This window comes from Myxocyprinus asiaticus, chromosome 16 (genome assembly GCF_019703515.2).
Source record: "Myxocyprinus asiaticus isolate MX2 ecotype Aquarium Trade chromosome 16, UBuf_Myxa_2, whole genome shotgun sequence".
Lineage (NCBI taxonomy): Eukaryota > Metazoa > Chordata > Actinopteri > Cypriniformes > Catostomidae > Myxocyprinus > Myxocyprinus asiaticus.
This window is the reverse complement of record NC_059359.1, coordinates 33,436,143-33,453,942: the sequence shown is the minus strand read 5'-3', so window position 1 is coordinate 33,453,942 and position 17,800 is coordinate 33,436,143. Positions and strand designations below refer to the sequence as shown.

At 42.4% G+C, this 17,800-nt stretch overlaps 1 protein-coding gene across 4 annotated transcripts in view; it reads right to left on the bottom strand.

The window, feature by feature from the left end:
* Positions 1 to 17,800, bottom strand: part of LOC127453763 (protein FAM131B-like) — a 64,837-nt gene that overhangs the window by 27,978 nt on the left and 19,059 nt on the right. For 3 of the 4 annotated variants that reach the window (XM_051720437.1, XM_051720438.1, XM_051720439.1), the window contains exon 2: positions 3,487 to 3,524. In XM_051720437.1, coding sequence (XP_051576397.1) covers positions 3,487 to 3,524 — 38 coding nt within the window. The remainder of the gene's footprint in view (positions 1 to 3,486; positions 3,525 to 17,800) is intronic. The other variant, XM_051720440.1, reaches the window with a different exon arrangement.

The following is a 17,800-nucleotide window of genomic DNA, read 5'->3' as shown; positions in this document are numbered from 1 at the left end:
CTTCACTACGCCTTGCTCTCTTATCAGCGTCTTGCTGATTGGTTTATATTAATTTGTTGCGCACTCTTGTGGATGTAGGAGACAACGTTTAAAAATGAAATGTATTGTAGATTTTATCCCTACCTGTAATTCGTAAATAATTACATTTTTGGTAATATTTCAATGAAAAATTCAAATTTAGTTTCTCAGCCCTGTTGACAGCCCTACTGATATTTTTTTTGCCAAAATAAAAGCAAGTTATAATTATTAAAGAAATATGGTACTACTGTATAGTAATAACAATGATGATGATGATAATGATGATGATGATAATAATAATAATAATAATAATAATGTTGTTGTTATTGTTAAATACATACATATACAATATATTTCTGTGATAATGTATTAACTAATTTATTAATTTATTATCATTCATTTATTTATTTATTACTATAGTGTATTTATCTTTATTTATTTAGTTGTGAACAAAAAATTTTGAACTCTATTTATATTGACAGTAAAGGATGTTTGCCCATTTTTTGCACAGTTCAAATTGCAATGGACACTTATCACACTTCTGCGTTCGCGAAGCGGAAGTCGTCACAGTTGGGTAAACTATGGCAGCGATCGGAATGAAAGTTATAGCCAGTGCCGCTACAGTGTTTCTATTTGCACAAATTCTAAAAGAAAAGGTCTTGATTTTTGGTTTCCATAAATTTCCAAAAATGCTGAAATTTGTACGAGCTCAGTGGGTTCAGGCAATTAAATGAGAAGAAGATAACTTCGTTATTAAACGAGGAAGCACTTTCATCTGTGGACAGTATTTTCAAGATGAAGACTTACAGCAGTCGCTTACAGGTGGAATTGTGATACGCTTTGAAATCTGAGCTGTACGTCTGTCTATGAATGATTACACATCACAACCGACACGACAGTGTGTGTTTGAGAGGGTAAGAAGTCAGATGGAGCAGGATATGGGTCTCACCACTCCATCACATCCTGCGTTCCATCCCATCAGGTATTAGTTTCACCAAGTATAACTCATAGATTTGTTAACTGTGCCATCTTTTTTTGATACTAAGAGCAGTACCTACTCCACTCCCTAAACTATAGACGCCAGGGTTTCGTTGCACTCAAGCAGTGCTAGCAACCTTGTCCCATGTGCGCCAAACACTTGTCGTCCATCTTTATTCCTCTCCCCTAGTGGCGGCTGGTTTAAATACACAATTTTCCTGCCTTTGCTAATTGGAACAAACCATTTTTATCCCCTTTTCTGCCCAATTCCCACTACTTAGTAGGTACTCGCGGTGGTGCGGTTGCTCACCTCAATCCGGGTGGCGGAGGAAAAGTCTCAGTTGCCTCCGCTTCAGAGACAGTCAATCTGCGCATCTTATCACGTGGCTGGTTGTGCATGACACCGCGGAGACTCACAGCATGTGGAGGCTCATGCTACTATCTGCGATCCACGCACAACTTACCATGTGCCCCATTGAGAGCGAGAACCACTAATCGCGACTACAAGGAGGTTACCCCATATGACTCTACCCTCCCTAGCAACCGGGCCAATTTGGTTGCTTAAGAGACCTGGCTGGAGTCACTCAGCACACCCTGGATTCTAACTCGCGACTCCAGGGGTGGTAGTCAACGTCAGTACTCGCTGAGCTACCAAGGCCCCCTCACCTACCCTTTCTTAAATACAAAATCTTTGAATACATATATATAAAAAGTAGTTAAAATGAGAGTTAAAAACAACACCAGTGAATACAATAAATAGAACAGATATAAATATTGCAATAAATATTGCAAAATGGTGAGTAAAACAATAAATAAGTCCATGGAACACAGTAAAATTCTGTGATGGAGACCGATTCACAGGCTCTCCATCACATCTGTTTTTGATCGACTTACCTTCGTATACAGATAACCCTTGAAAACAACTTATAACCTTGTTGTTTAGATTTAACTGTTGATGAACGATGCGGTCAATGTCTCCAAATGTAAATGCAGGCAAAACTTTTAAGGACTGTGAAAACACATACACCTCGGAAGCAGCCATAGTTGCATTTACCCAACTATGATGACTTCCGCTTCACAAACGCGGAAGTGTGAAAAGGGTCCATCACAATATTTTTCAAAATATTCGCAATTACAAATTTTGTCCAAATCATTCAGCACTACAGTTAATCTGCATTAAATTATTGCTTTAAAATAATTTAAATGTTAAAATATTGACTTTAAATGCTTTGAAATAACAAAGAGGGAGATACAGTAAATCTCAGTTATGCTTTGAGCAAGTGTGTGTGAGAGAGAATGAATGTGCTTGCTCATTCAAATGCAGTAACAGTATGTATGATGATAGAGAAAAGAGTAGAAGAAATAGAAGCAAGTGATGTCAATGGTGATGCTAATTCCACTCTGAGAATCTATTGAGCAAAATCATCATCTACCCTAAAGCACAGACCCAGAATCAGTCACCAATATCACTGTACAGCTGAAGGCAAATATTAGATAAGTCTGATTTCTGGATCAGTTCTTAAGGTATGGAGCTGCACAAACTTAAAGTAATAGTTTGCCCAAAAATGAGAATTCTGACATTATCTAGCACCCTTATGTCATCCCAGACTCATATATTATTACTTCTACAAAACACAAAAAAAGATAAATTTTTAAGCATCTTCACGCAGGTCTTTTGCAAACAACAACAGTTCAGAGTGATGACATCTCTTAAGCTCCAAAAAGGACAAAAAAGCACATAAATTATTTCATATGACTTGTGCACTACATTTCAAGTCTTTTGAAGTCATAAGATAGCTTTGTGTGAGGAACGGACCGAATTTAAGTAATTATTCACTGATAATCGCCCCTTTAGTGAGCTGTTAACTCAAAGACTGCTGCAACTGGATCACTGAATCAGTGAGCTGCCAATGAAATATTCAGTCTGATTTGTGAACCAGATCGACCGATTCATTGAAGTGAATTGGCTCAAAAGTTCAATACATGAGTGGTCATGTATTGAACTAATCCGTTTCTCAAATTCAGTTTAATGACTCAATAAATCAGCAGTTCTCAAGTTAACAGCTCACTTGAGGAGAAGATTTTCAGTGAATAATGACATTTGAGATTTTGTATGTTTTTCATACAAATAAATGGTATGGCTTCAGAGGACTTGGGAAATAGTGTACATATTATTTGGGCTACTTTTATGGTACTTCTATGGTGCCTTTTGGTACTTTTGGTACTTTAGAGATGTCACTATGAACACATTTTGTTGAATTAAAAAAATCTGCATGAAGATACATGTTCCATAGGAAAAGCACAGCATACAGGTTTGGAACAAGATGAGAATGAGTAAATCATTTTAACAGAACTATAAGTTTTGGGTGAACCATTCCTTTAACCAAAAGTTTATCATAATGTGTTAGTGCTGCTGTCATAGCGTGTAAGCGCTGTTGAGAGGTTTGGCAAATTTTGTGTGAATGTTGGTGTAATCAGTGTCTTCCTTACCTGTTCCCCATCTTTCTGCACAGAAATACCATCTGCTGCTGGAGAGAGAGGGAGATAAAAGAGGAATTTATAGCAGAGTACTTTGACACTCAAATTGGACTAAGAAAAATGGAAAGGTAAAAGCAGCGGAAGCATGTTGTAAGTGGAAATTAGGAGGTGACTGCAGTGCAGAAATGAGACTAGCAATGAGAGCAAATGGTTAGGGCATTCAACAATGGAAAATGACTACACTGAAAGTGTAATTGAATCAGATCCCAACACCTTTCACCTGCCAACATACGTGCTGTTCTTTCATTATGAGCACAGCTTGACCTACTGATACAAACACTGCAACAATAGAGAAAGAGAGAGAGAAGCACAAAGAAGTGCAAAGGGAAAAGTGTGTATTTTTTTCAGATAGCAAAATACATTCTCCTATTCCAGGCTAATATTCATAGACAACTATAAGTTGACTGAATTTTATTCAAGTGTACATTGCGTCTCTGTGGTGCTATCAAAACATTGCTCTGTTTGTTTGAGCATACCGACCAGCCTGACACAGCAACACTGGCTCAGCCAATGGCATGAGTTTGGGGTGGGACTATCAGTTTGACCGACCAATGAACCTCGAGGGGATTGACTGTTTGAAAACTGTTTGAAAGTAATTTTTGCAATTCCGTTTGGTGATACTTATGGCCCAGAAATTACACAATTAAACATATAAGGAATTTGAGTAAACAGAGAGTGACAGATACGTTTTTCTATCTCCCAATCACTGTAACATAACTTTGTTATAGATTCCATTAGTCCTTTTGAATGAATGAATGAATGTTGCATTTATATAGCGCATTTTTGGACACCACACTCAAAGCGCTTTACACAGTGAACAGGGGACTCTCCTCAACCACCACCAGTGTGCAGCATCCACATGGATGATGCAACAGCAGCCACAGTGCACCAGTACGCTCACCACACACCAGCTATTGGTGGAGAGGAGAGAGAAGAGTTATAGAGCCAATTAATGGATGGAGATTATTAGGAGGCCATGACTGAGAAAAGCCAATGGGGGAATTTGCACTGGCCCACTTCTAAAGCACCCTAATAACATCAATAAATAATTATGCTGTCCATCATCTAAATAAATGGATGGGATAAAACATACAGTGGAAAACAGGTCACCTGTATCTGGGCCTCTCTCTGAATGATTAACGAATCCTATCCTTTTATTTATTTATTTTGCCCCTTCTCTACTAATCCTGATTTCAGCAAAACTTAATTAAAGAAGGCCCTGTGCTAATTAAGCTTAAACACAGCTTTGGTCTCAGGGTGGTTTCTCACATTATTAAATGAGTAGTATTCATTTGCTTGGGCATGTGAACTTACACTGTACTAACTGACCCTTCGCTAAACTACCCCCCCATGGTTACCTCTGACAAGCTTTGCAGAATTTTCCATAGAAATGAATGGGAGATTACAGTAAATGAACATCACGTTTTTTGGCTAAATATTTCCATAAACGGAACTGATAATTTTCTTACTTGGGCTGGAATGAAGAGTGACATTTTAAAACATATTTATCTGACATTTTTTGTAAAAGATATTGTTAAATTACAGTAATTTGATTGAAATTTTGGAGACTGTGAATCAGAATTGAAGCAAATGATTAACAGTCAACTGAAAAGAGAAAAGCATCATTTGATGCCGATTACACACCTGATAATTAGTGTAAGTTAACAGAACTGCTTATAACATCTTACAACACATCACTATGAACTCTTTATGTAATATCACCTTTATTAAGACCTGAATCAATACATAATTGGATTGATCTTAAGTTAATAGCTTTAATTTAACTTGGAGCAAATGCAGGTGTCCTTGCAGATGTTGTACATGTTCATTTGGGAATGAGGGCTATAACAGTCCAATCCATAGCAAGCTCTTCTCGAGATTTATTTAATTATTTTAAAAAAATTACTACATTTACTATTACAAGTGACCCAGCTACAGCGTTTATTATTATTATTATTATTATTATTATTATTATTATTATTTACATTTTTTGAATAATTTCTATAAAATTGCATAAACAACTTAAACACACATTACTCCCCTAGACTCTCATTGGAAATAGCAAAACACTTTTAGCTTAAATATGATGTTTAAATATGATTTTAATCAATTAAACAATGCAGATAAATAGATCTGAGATTAAGGACAAGATCTGTGTTAAGATCTCACCACATATTAAATCATTTTAACAGATGAATTAATGAAACATTAATTTGTGTATGAAGGCCTTGAGCATAAAAAAAAAAAAAAAAAAAAAAAAAACATAAAAAAACCAACCAAAGAAAAAAAGTCCTGGTTACTCTCATAACCTCCGTTCCCTGATGGAGGGAACGAGACATTGTGTCGATGTAGTGACACTAGGGGTCACTCTTGGGAGCCCCAAACACCTCTGCTTTTTGAAAAAAGGCCAATGGGAATTCAGCATTGTGACAAGAGGGACACAACGTCTCGTTCCTTCCATCAGGGAACAGAGGTGACGAAAGTAACCAGGACGTTCCCTATCTGTCACTCACTCGACGTTGTGTCTATGTAGTGACACTAGGGGTCCTTATACAAAATGCCACAACTAGCAGAACTGTGTTACGTGGACTGGCGGTGCGAGATGGGCAGACTGCTGTGTGCCTCGTAGCCAGCGCACCAGGCCGTCACGTAACCTCCCCCAACACCGTTATGAGCGTCGAACAGTCCTTCGGGAACAAGTCGACTGCCCAAAAAATAGGGACAGGCTAGCCCAGCTGTGGCCTCTTTTCCTCTTTTTTTCTCCCCAAAAAAAGAGTGGAACTTGTTAACCGATTGGGGCCATAAATGTCTACATCGAGGGAGTGTCACTCCCAAGGGGAAGACACTGCGGAGACCGGGGGGGGGTATTTTGAATGGAAATACATCACATGGTCTTACCGAGTCTTGTCGGAAGTATGTCATGTGGAGAAGTCTCATGGTAGGTCCTACCCGAGGGGGGAGGAGTTTCTACAAACATGGTGACCGGGGCAGAGGGCCTCTGCCCAAGGAAGATGCAGTTTACCGACAGAAAACGATTTAGCGGAAGATATCACATGGAGTCACCTATGGGGAACCACCACATGTGGAGCACCTACCTCAGTACAGGGCCTAATTAGCACACGTAATGGGCCAGCAGCGAGTTTCTCCGCAAACTCGACTGCCACAGGGCTAAGGAGGAAAGTCATCCAGGGATCACAACTTGTAAACACGACTGGGAGTCAAAAGCGCACGTCTTCACCTCATGGGAGGGGAAAGGCGCTAAGCGCAAGTGATACACCCAGCCAGCTGTCCCGGAACTTACCTGTTCGGACCTGACAACACGGGACGAAACTGGCTCAACCCGGTGATTATAGAACCTCGCAAAGGTGTTGGGCGTTGCCCACCCTGCTGCTCTGCAGATGTCTGCCAAAGAGGCTCCACTGGTCAGGGCCCAGGAGGCCACTACACTCCTAGTAGAGTGAGTTCATAGCCCCACGGGGGGCGGCACATCCTGGATATGATATGCCATCATGATGGCGTCAACAACCCAGTGGGCAATCCTCTGTTTGGAGACAGCGCTTCCTTTCTGCTGTCCACCAAAGCAGACAAAGAGCTGATCAGAGCTTCTAAAGCTCTGCGTGCAATGCAAATATATGCGTAAAGCACGCAACGGACACAGCAATGCCAAAGCTGGGTCTGCCTCCTCCTGGGGCAGCACTTGCAAGTTCACCACCTGATCCCTAAACGGGGTTGTGGGAACCTTGGGCACATAGCCCAGTCGGGGTCTCAGGATCATGTGAGAGTAACACGGACCGAACTCCAGGCACAATTTGCTGACAGAGAATGCCTGCATGTCCCCTACCCTCTTGATGGAAGTGAGCGCAGTTAGGAGGGCAGTCTTCAAAGAGAGTGCCTTAAGCTCAACTGACTCCAGGGGCCCAAAGTGAGCACCCTGTAGACCCCGAAGGACTACAGAGAGGTCCCACAAGGGCATGAGGTGCAGTCTGGAGGGATTCAACCTCCTAGCACCTCTCAGGAACCTGATGATCAAGTCGTGCTTCCCCAAATACTTACCATCCACTGCCTCGTAATGTGCCGAAATGGCGGCTACATACACCTTCAAGGTGGAGGGGGACAGCCACCCCTCCAGCCTTTCCTGCAGGAAGGAAAGCACCGATCCGACTGCACATCTCTGGGGGTCTTCACATCAGGAAGAACACCACTTAGCGAACAGACACCACTTCAAGGCATATAGGCGCTTCGTAGAGGGAGCCCTAGACTGAGTGATCGTGTCTACCACCGCGGGTGGTAGGCCACTTAGGTCTTCCGCGTCCTGTCCAAGGGCCAGACGTGGAAATTCCAGAGGTCTGGTCACAGGTGCCAGATGGTGCTCCGTCCCTGAGAAAAAAGGTCCTTCCTCAAGGGAATTGACCAGGGGGGTGGGCTGTCACGATGAGCATGGGGGAACGCATATTTGCATAGTCCAGGGGGCTAGCTGTGTGCCAGCATGTCTATACCGAGGGGTGCCTTGGTCAGGGCGTACCAAAGCGGGCAGTGGGAGGATTCCCAGGAAGCAAACAGGTCTACCTGTGCTCGACCGAATCGACTCCAAATCAGCTGGACCACCCGGGGGTGGAGTCTCCACTCTCCCCTGAGTGTAACCTGTCGTGACAGCGTGTACGCTGCAGTGTTGAGGTCGCACGGGATGTGAGTGGCTCATAGCGACTTGAGGCGCTGCTGACTCCAGAGGAGGAGACGGTGGGCGAGTTGTGACATACAACGGGAGCGTAGACCGCCTTGACGGTTGATGTATGCTACCGTCATCGTGTGGTCTGTCCAGACCAACACGTGCTTGTCCTGGATCAATGGCCGGAACCTCCGCAGGGCGAGCAGTACTGCCAACAACTCGAGGCAGTTGATGTGCCAACGCAGCCGCAGGCCAGTCCAGGAGCCAGCAGCTGTGTGCCCATTGCATACGGCACCCCAGCCCGTCTTAGAGGCGTCCGTCGTAACCACGACGTGCCTGGAGACCTGCACTAGGGGAACCTCTGCCCGTAGAAATGCAAGGTCAGTCAAAAGGCTGAAGAGGTGGTGACAGATCGGCGTGATGACCACGCGATGTGTCCCACAGCACCATGCCCATCTTGGGATTCGAGTCTGAAGCCAGTGCTGAAGTGGTCTCATATTCGTCAACCCAAGCGGTGTGGCAACTGGGTTTCAGACGCCTTCAGACAGTTCAACATCGACTGTGCACGCTCATTCTTGAGGCGCACCGTCATCGAGACTAAGTCCAACTCCAAGCCGAGAAAAGTGATGCTCTGAACCGGGAAGAGCTTGCTCTTTTCCCAGCTGACCTGAAGCCCCAGTCAGCTGAGGTGCATGAGTACCAGGTTCCTGTGTGCACACAACACATCTCGAGAGTGAGCTAGGATTAGCCAGTCGTCGAGATAATTGAGGATGCGGATGCCCACTTCCCTTAGCGGGGCGAGGGAGACCAAGGGGATAATCACATCGAACATACAGGCAGGTGGGGCCTCACGGCGGGGTGGAGCCTGAGGTGCCACGTCGAGGGGGCTTGAACTCCGTGGCCATGCTGAGTCCAGAGACATCGAAGCACTTACCTGGCTCCTGACGCCCACCATAAGATTGGTCAAGGAGGGGGGAGGAGGAACATCGTCCCCGCAGTCCATTGGAACCAACCCGGTGTGGGCATGTTTGTCCCACAGCTGGGGGCTGGGGCGGGGGGTCCACCGCTGGAGCGCCAAACCTGCCAAAAAGGAACGGTGGATGGTGGTCGTGATGGCGGTTATGCGCACCTGACATGTGACCCCAGAGAACAAGGAAACCACTCTTTTGTTGAAGTTTTGGGTACTGCAGCCTCTGCGGCGAAAGATGAAACAAAAGATTATCCTCTCGGCCCTCCATCGGAGGATGGAGTGGTCTGTTTACCAGCTCTGTAGAAGCGGGTCTCCTCGTCCCTGGGTCACCCGTCTCAGGGGCCTTTCGAAGCCTTCCTAGGGTTCTTAGCTGCTGGCCGTAAGACGGATGGCGTCTGCTTTGGGCTCCACACCGGGCCGCAGGGGCGGGTTGTGGCAGAGCCGGTGCTGTTGCTGCAGGAGGACACCCTTGGTGACAAGCAGATGGGGTGCGGGGTCTTGAGTCGCACCGGGGCAGGATGTGTTGAATGGCCTCTGTTTGCTGCTTCACCACCGAGAACTGCTGGGCAAAATCCTTGACGGTGTCGCCAAACAGGCCAACCTGGGAGATGGGGGAGTCAAGGAACAGTGCCTTGTCAGCCTCTCTCATGTCGACCAGGTTGAGCCAAAGGTGGCATTCCTGGACCACCAAGGTGGACATCGCCTGCCTGAGAAACTGCGGCATGACCTTCATCGCCCGGAGAGCGAGGTCGGTCGCCGAGTGCAGTTCCTGCATCAATCCCGGGTTAGAACTACCCTCGTGCGGCCTGAGACTGGGCGACCACGCCCGAAGGTGGAAGCCCAGCCGAAGCCTCCGCGTCAGAGTGGATGAGCCTGCTCTCCGATGCTGCGCTTGATAACTCATCGTCTTCCCGGGCCCCGAATAAGAGGTCGAACTCACCCTGAGACGAGCCGGCGGTCTCACCCGAGAGCCCGACCGGGGCAAGCGATCGTGCTGAGGAATGGGAGGTCCATGGGGGGTTACCCGGCAGAGGTGGTCCCATTGGAGACCCCAAATCGCCCCCAGTGCTAACCGATGCGGCCTTATACCCGTAGGTAGAAGGACCGAGGCAGGGAGCCGCTGGGATGGCTTGCTTTCTTACGAAGGCAAGCCACGACCACAACGTTGCCATGGTCATGTTCTCGCAATAAGGACAAGACCCATCCACAAAGTCTCCACGTGGGCAGCGCCCAGACACGTAAGACAGTGATTGTGGCCATCAGAAGCAGAGAGATAACGACCGCAACCAGGAATAACACAAAACGTAAAGGCATCTTTAAAAGATGTTCCGTGTGTGCCGCTCTTTTAGAATTTGAAAATATACTCTTTTTTTTTATATATATATATATATATATATATATACTCTTTGATGTTCTGCCAAAGTGCCCAGGGGCGATCTCTGCACTCCACAGGTGCAGAGGGGGAGAAGCCGCTGAAATGCGCTGTAAAATCCAGCAGATGAGATGAATGAACTCGCCGGGTGAATTCAGCTCAATGAATAGAACCGCTCGGCTCCGAAGAGAAAATCTGAATAAGTGGTTGCATACCAGCTCCTTTTATACCCGTATGTCCGGGGGAGTGGCATGCAAATTCCACTCGCCAATTCCCATTGGCCTTTTTTCAAAAAGCAGAGGTGTTTGGGGCTCCCAAGAGTGACCCCTAGTGTCACTACATCGACACAACATCGAGTGAGTGACAGATAGGGAACAACCAGTGTTTGGGAAGCTACTCTGAAACCGTAACGTCAAAGTTGCACATTTAAAGTCGAGTTCAACATTCAACATGCAAAACATGCATTTAAAGTTAAGTTCAACTACAGTCAAGTTAGACTTTTAACAAGGAGTTAACATAGTACTACTGTTTACCACTAATAATTTACACTAAATAACACCAATAAAAAAAGGAAAACACCATATTTTAAGTGACATAAAACATAGTGATGAACAGCTACTTTCAGTTAGTTGCTCTCAAATTCTGAACTTATGTAGTGTGTTACTGAATATTAAGAGGATGCATAAAATAGATATCAGTGCCGCAATATATTTGAAAGAGGAAATGTGTAGTTGATCTCTCTGCTTGGGTGACAGAGTAGCTCCATGGTCTCTGGAGTGATGGCTAATGTTCCGACACACTGACCTACTGATACACTCCGTCCCTTTAGGGAATTCTCACTGTCTTTGTTAAGATCAGCAAGCAGACATTAAAAGATATATCTCTCTCCATCCGGCACAGTTTAAGCATGTTTTAAAAGGTAGATATACGGTGGCCGTGAAGTGCAAAAAAAAAAAAACAACAAATCTAAAACACAACGGCAAATCCAAAGACAAAATAACAATTCAGAAACACATCAACAAATCATAAAACACAATGGCAAATCCAAAAAAATGTAGGAGCAAATCAGAAAACACGACACCAAATCCAGAAACAAAACAGCAAATCAGAAAACACAACAGCAAATCAGAAAACACATCAGCAAGACAGAAAACAACAGCAATTCAATCGAAACGGAAAGGGTAGGTACCATAGCTTCTCACCTGATTGGCTGTGTGAATGAGACCTAGTGCTTTCTTCAGGACTGGTTCACTGATTATATCAAAATCCATGCCAAAATGTCACTGACTGAAAAACTAAATAATCTGGAGTGTTTTCTCTCTCAGGAAAACAGTAACAGGAAACTTTATAACACAGAGAGTAAAAACAGAGCGGGAAAAGTTAGTTTTAGGTACAATGTTCATCGAGTGCGTAAGGGACTGTCTTAAAGTCCACAAACTGCGCTAAAAGGTTGGTGGTGTCCAAAGCGTTCATTCAGAATCAGAATCAGAATAAGCTTTATTGCCAAGTATGCTTACACATACAAGGAATTTGTCTTGGTGAGAGGAGCTTCCAGTGTACAACAATACAAAAACAATACAAAAACAGCAGCAAGACATAGATAATAATTACAAATAAAAAATAAAAAATAATTATACACATATGTACAGACAAACACATACATACATACACACATACACATGGGTAGTGCAAATCTAATACAATCTGTTATGTACAGTGTAAATACAAATCTGTTATGTACAGTGTAAATGTTTTTTTGTTTTTGTTTTTTCTCAGAGGAATGAAATGGCAGAAGAGGTTGGATGTGTTGGATAAATATAAGAAAGACTAAACTGTGTATTGCACATAGTTATTGCTCAATGGGGCAATTTAACTGTTCATGAAATGGATAGCCTGTTCAAAAAGGTAGTGAGCAGGGTGAGTGGGGTCCAGAGTGATTTTTCCAGCCTTTTTCCTCACTCTGGAAATGTACAGTTCTTGAAGGGGGGCAGGGGGCAACCAATAATCCTCTCAGCAGTCCAAACTGTCCTTTGTAGTCTTCTGATGTCTGATTTCATAGCTGAACCAAACCAGACAGTTATTGAAGTACAGAGGACTCAATGACTGCTGAGTAGAATTGTATCAGCAGCGCCTGTGGCAGGTTGAATTTCCTCAGCTGGTGAAGGAACTACAACCTCTGCTGGGCCTTTTTCACAATGGAGTCAATGTGTGTTGCCCACTTCAGGTCCTGTGAGATGGTAGTGCCCAGGAACCTGAATGACTCCACTGCTGCCACAGTGCTGTTTAGAATGGTGAGGGGGGTCAGTGTTGGGGTGTTCCTCCTAAAGTCCACAATCATCTCCACTGTTTTGAGTGTGTTCAGCTCAAGGTTGTTTTGACTGCACCAGACAGCCAGTTGTTTAACTTCCCTTCTGTATGCAGACTCATCGTCATCTCGGATGAGGCTGATGACAGTGGTGTCATCTGCAAACTTCAGGAGCTTGACAGAGGGGTCCTTGGCGATGCAGTCATTGGTGTAGAGGGAAAAGAGTAGTGGGGAGAGCACACATCCCTGGGGGGCACCAGTGCTGATTGTACAGGTGCTGAAAGTGAGTTTCCCCTGTCTCACAAGCTGCTGCCTGTCCATCAGAAAGCTGGTAATCCACTGACAGATAGACATGGGAACAGAGAGTTGGTGTAATTTATTCTGGAGTATAGCTGGGATGATGGTGTTGAAAGCCGAACTGAAGTCCACAAAAAGGATCCTTGCATATGTCCCTGGTCTGTCCAGATGTTGCAGGATATGATGCAATCCCATGTTGACTGCATCATCCACAGACCTGTTTGCTTGATAAGCAAATTGAAGGGGATCTAGAAAGGGTCCAGTGATGTTCTTCAGGTGGGCCAACACCAGTCTCTCAAATGATTTCATGACTACAGACGTCAGGGCGACAGGTCTGTAGTCATTAAGTCCTGTGATTTTTGGTTTCTTTGGGATGGGGATGATAGTGGAACATTTGAAGCAGCATGGGACTTCACACTGCTCCAGTGATCTATTGAAGATATGTGTGAAGATGGGGGGCAGCTGGTTAATACAGGATCTAAGACATGCAGGTGAAACGGCATCTGGGCCCTGTGCTTTCCTTATCATTTGTTGTCGAAAGACCCGGCTCACATCATCTTCACAGATCTTTAGTGCAGGTTGAGTAGCAGGAGGGGGGAGGAGGGGGGCTGCAGGAGGTGATGGTTTTTGTGTTAAGTGAAGGTCAGGGTGGGTGTGGGGTGTGAGATTGGGCCTTTCAAATCTACAGTAGAACACATTCATGTTGTCAGCCAGTTGTTGGTCCACCACAGGGTTGGGGGCAGGAGTCCTGTAATTCATAAGTTGTTTCATGCCACTCCACACTGATGCAAGGTCGTTAGCTGAAAACTTGTTTTTCAGCTTCTCAGAGTATCTCCTTTTAGCCACTCTGATTCCCTCATTCAGTGTGTTCCTGGCCTGATTGTACAAGACTTTATCCCCAACTCTGTAAGCATCCTCTTTGGCCTGATGAAGCTGCCTGAGTTCCGCTGTAAACCATGGTTTGTCATAGTTAAATGTTAAATAAATCCTAGTAGGAATGCACATATCCTCACAAAAACTGATATATGATGTAACAGTATCTGTGAGTTCATCCAGATTGGTGTCTGCAGCCTCAAAAACACTTCAATCAGTGCAGTCAAAGCAGGCTTGTAGTTCGAGCTCTGCTTCGTTGGTCCATCTCTTTACAGTCCTTAATACAGGTTTAGCAGATTTTAATTTCTATCTGTAGGTTGGAAGAAGATGAACCAGACAGTGATCAGAGAGTCCCAAAGCTGCTCTAGGAACAGAGCGATATGCATCCTTTATTGTTGTGTAGCAGTGATCCAGTATATTTCTGTCTCTGGTTGGGCATGTAATGTGCTGTTTGTATTTGGGCAGTTCACGTGTGAGGTTTGCTTTGTTAAAATCCCCAAGAATAATAACAACCGAGTCCGGGTATTGTTGTTCCATATCTGTGATCTAATCAGCCAGCTGTTGCAGCACTGTGTTCAAACACGCGTTTGGCGCGATATACACACTCACCTGAATAAATTCAATTTGCATGTTCTAACTTAAAAAACACTGAATTGTTTAAAATGTTTAAAAAAAATCAAAATTATAAAGGTTCCGGTTGCTGCCAATGGATAGATTTTCCAAGTATATCTAATTATATGGATATAGTATTAAATTATTTTAGAAAAAACACCACTAAAATTCATCAAGATGTAATTTTTACATTACAAAGGTTGTAGCAGGCTTCACAGTGTTGTGAAAAACAACTTACATTGTTTTATTATTATTATTATTATTATTTAAAAAAATAATTGAATACTGTATATGTATAATTCCACATCCTGGGAAAATCTCATTTAGAGTAAATCAGCATATCTAATAACAGCCTTCTACAACCTTTACAATATGAAAATAATATCTTGGTAAAATAAATTTTTTTTTTTTTTAAATTCTAAAAATAACTGAACACTGTACTCATAACTGGACATGCTGGCTTCAAATGTAGAAAGTGAGCCATCACGGCGGCAGTCCACTGCAACCTTTAGAATGAGAAAATGCTTTTTTAAAAACAGTGTTTGTTATGTTAGAACATGCAAGTCAGTTGAACGAACGCTTGGACACTGGCGTTTTAGCGCAGTTTGTGGAATTTTTAGATGGTCACTTACTTACCGTAGCTGAACATCATACCTAAAACTTTCCCGCTTGCTGTTTTTGCTCTCTGTGTTATAAAGTGTACTGTTTTGCACTTCACGGCCACCGTATAGATAGGTGGCTATTGAGCATAAATATGCATCAAGTATTTACTAATAGGGTCTTACGATATATACTTTTTACTCAGGTGAATAGGTATATTTTTAAAAGCCACGCCATATGGGGTAAGTTGTCACAGTGAAAACCACCATAACAACCTTTTATAAACTTTTCAGCTAAATTTACAGAAAAACAATTATGAACTTGCACCAGTCTGGCATTTTTGCAAAACACCCTTCAAATATACATTTATTTTAGTTGACTTTGGCCAGCGTATGTCGGTGTGGTTTATGTTCACTTTTATCCAACAATTATCCAACAGCTAAAGCAAAACTATGATGTTAGAATTTTATTTTGGAGGATATAATTAGAAGAATGGGTTTGAATTAGAGTTTGAAACCAACAAACAAAATCCCTGCTACAGTTTGTCTGTCATTGGTCTTCTGACTTAAAACATTTTATAGTTACTGAGATATAACCCGTGTGACAACTAGCCTCAGTCTATAGACAATTAATTGATCGTGCTCGTCAAAAAACTAAACAAAAAACAAAACAAAAAAAACAACAAAAAAAACTTGCCCTGCAAACCAATTAATTTGATAATTATAATTACTAATAATTTTTATCAAATGCCACTAAATGTGAGGAAATAATTATAGTGTACTGCAGCATCTAATGGTCTCCATTCACTCAGCATCTGCTCACAACCTTAAAAATCACTTTACAGAATACATCCCTCTATATGACAGGCAATTCAATTAAAGCTGTGAATGTTGCACTTTGAAAAACAGCCAGCCTGTGGCATGTAGGCCATCCAGCTGGCAGATGCCCTTTTTGATCTTGAAGGAACTCAGATAACCTGAATCATGGTCCTACAAATGTTTAGTGTGAATTTACATTACATTCTTGGCTACTAGTTGCGTGACTTTCACAGTATATTTAACAATAGCATTTCAACAATTTATTGCAATTAAAAGACAACTGTATACTGTGACTTTACAGTGAAAAGGACAAGTAAATGAGTGTAATGTAGCAGTGCTGTGTTGTAGAATCACAATGATCATCTGTTTTTTAATCTACAGTGTTTGTTAATTGTCACCATCATTGAGTTCTGTATGCTGAGTGTAGATATCTTGTGTGCCTGATTGACAACTCATAATAAAAAGTTAATGAGCGATAAAACCAATCATATTATAGCCTAACTTTGCAAATATACCTTCCTCATTGTTCATAAAAAATTATACTATTTCTTTACTGTCAAATGCATCATAAGGTGTAGTTTATACATTATGGTATGACAAAAAGTCAACCACTAATTTGACTATTGTCTCCATACATTTCAGTACAATATATGTTGTTCTTAAACACAATTGCACCAACTGGGAGAAATTAAATTAGAAATAAATAAGATAAGGTTCCATACAAAGGGAACACAAAACACCATAATGGTGACTTCAAATGAAACACCATTTCCCCATAATGCAGTGCAATACTCATATTTCTTTTTTCACATTAATTTGTTGTTTTGTAACAGAAAATGACCTAGCCTGCATTGATTTTACAGTAAAATATTGAAAACAGTATTTTATTGTAAGAAACTACTGTTATATGTTGTAAAATGCTGGCAATTTTTTACAGTGTGTGTATGCCTCTTTGTCTTATTGTTTTAAAGGAATATTTCACCCAAAAGTGAAAATTCTCTCATCATTTACTCACCCTCATGCCATCCCAGATGTGTATGACTCTCTTTCTTCTGCTGAACACAAACAAAGATTTTTAGAAGACTATCTCAGCTCTGTAGGTCCATACAATGCAAGTGAATGGTGATCAGGCCTTAAAAGCTCCAAAAAGGAGATAAAGGCAGCATAAAAATATACGACTCCAGTGTTTTAATCTATGTCTTCTGAAGTGATGCAGTCACTTTGGGTGAGAAACTGATCAATATTTAAATTCTTTTTTACTATAAATGGAATCTTATGGATTGCTTTTATGCTGCCTGTATGTGCTTTTTGGAGCTTCAAAGTTCTGGCCACCATTCACTTGCATTGTATGGACCTACAGAGCTGAGATATTCTTCTAAAATCTTTGTTTGTTTTCAACAGAAGAAAGAAAGTCATACACATCTGGGATGGCATGAGGGTGAGTAAATGATGAGAGAATTGTAATTTTTGGGTGAACTATTTCTTTAAGATCTGCATATTTAATGGCTTTTGACCTTTTGACCTGACCATTAAATTGCTCACCTCTTCCAGAGAAAACATATTTCTCTGATGTAAAAAGCTAACGGTGCCCAAGGAAATGTGTGTCCTAGATAACAATACAAGCACGCACAAACACACACACACACACACACACACACACAGTAACACACTTTGGGGATTCATTTAGCCAGGATTAACACTTTATACACTTCTCTCTCTGATCACACAAACTCCCTGCCTAATGGCTCTAAAG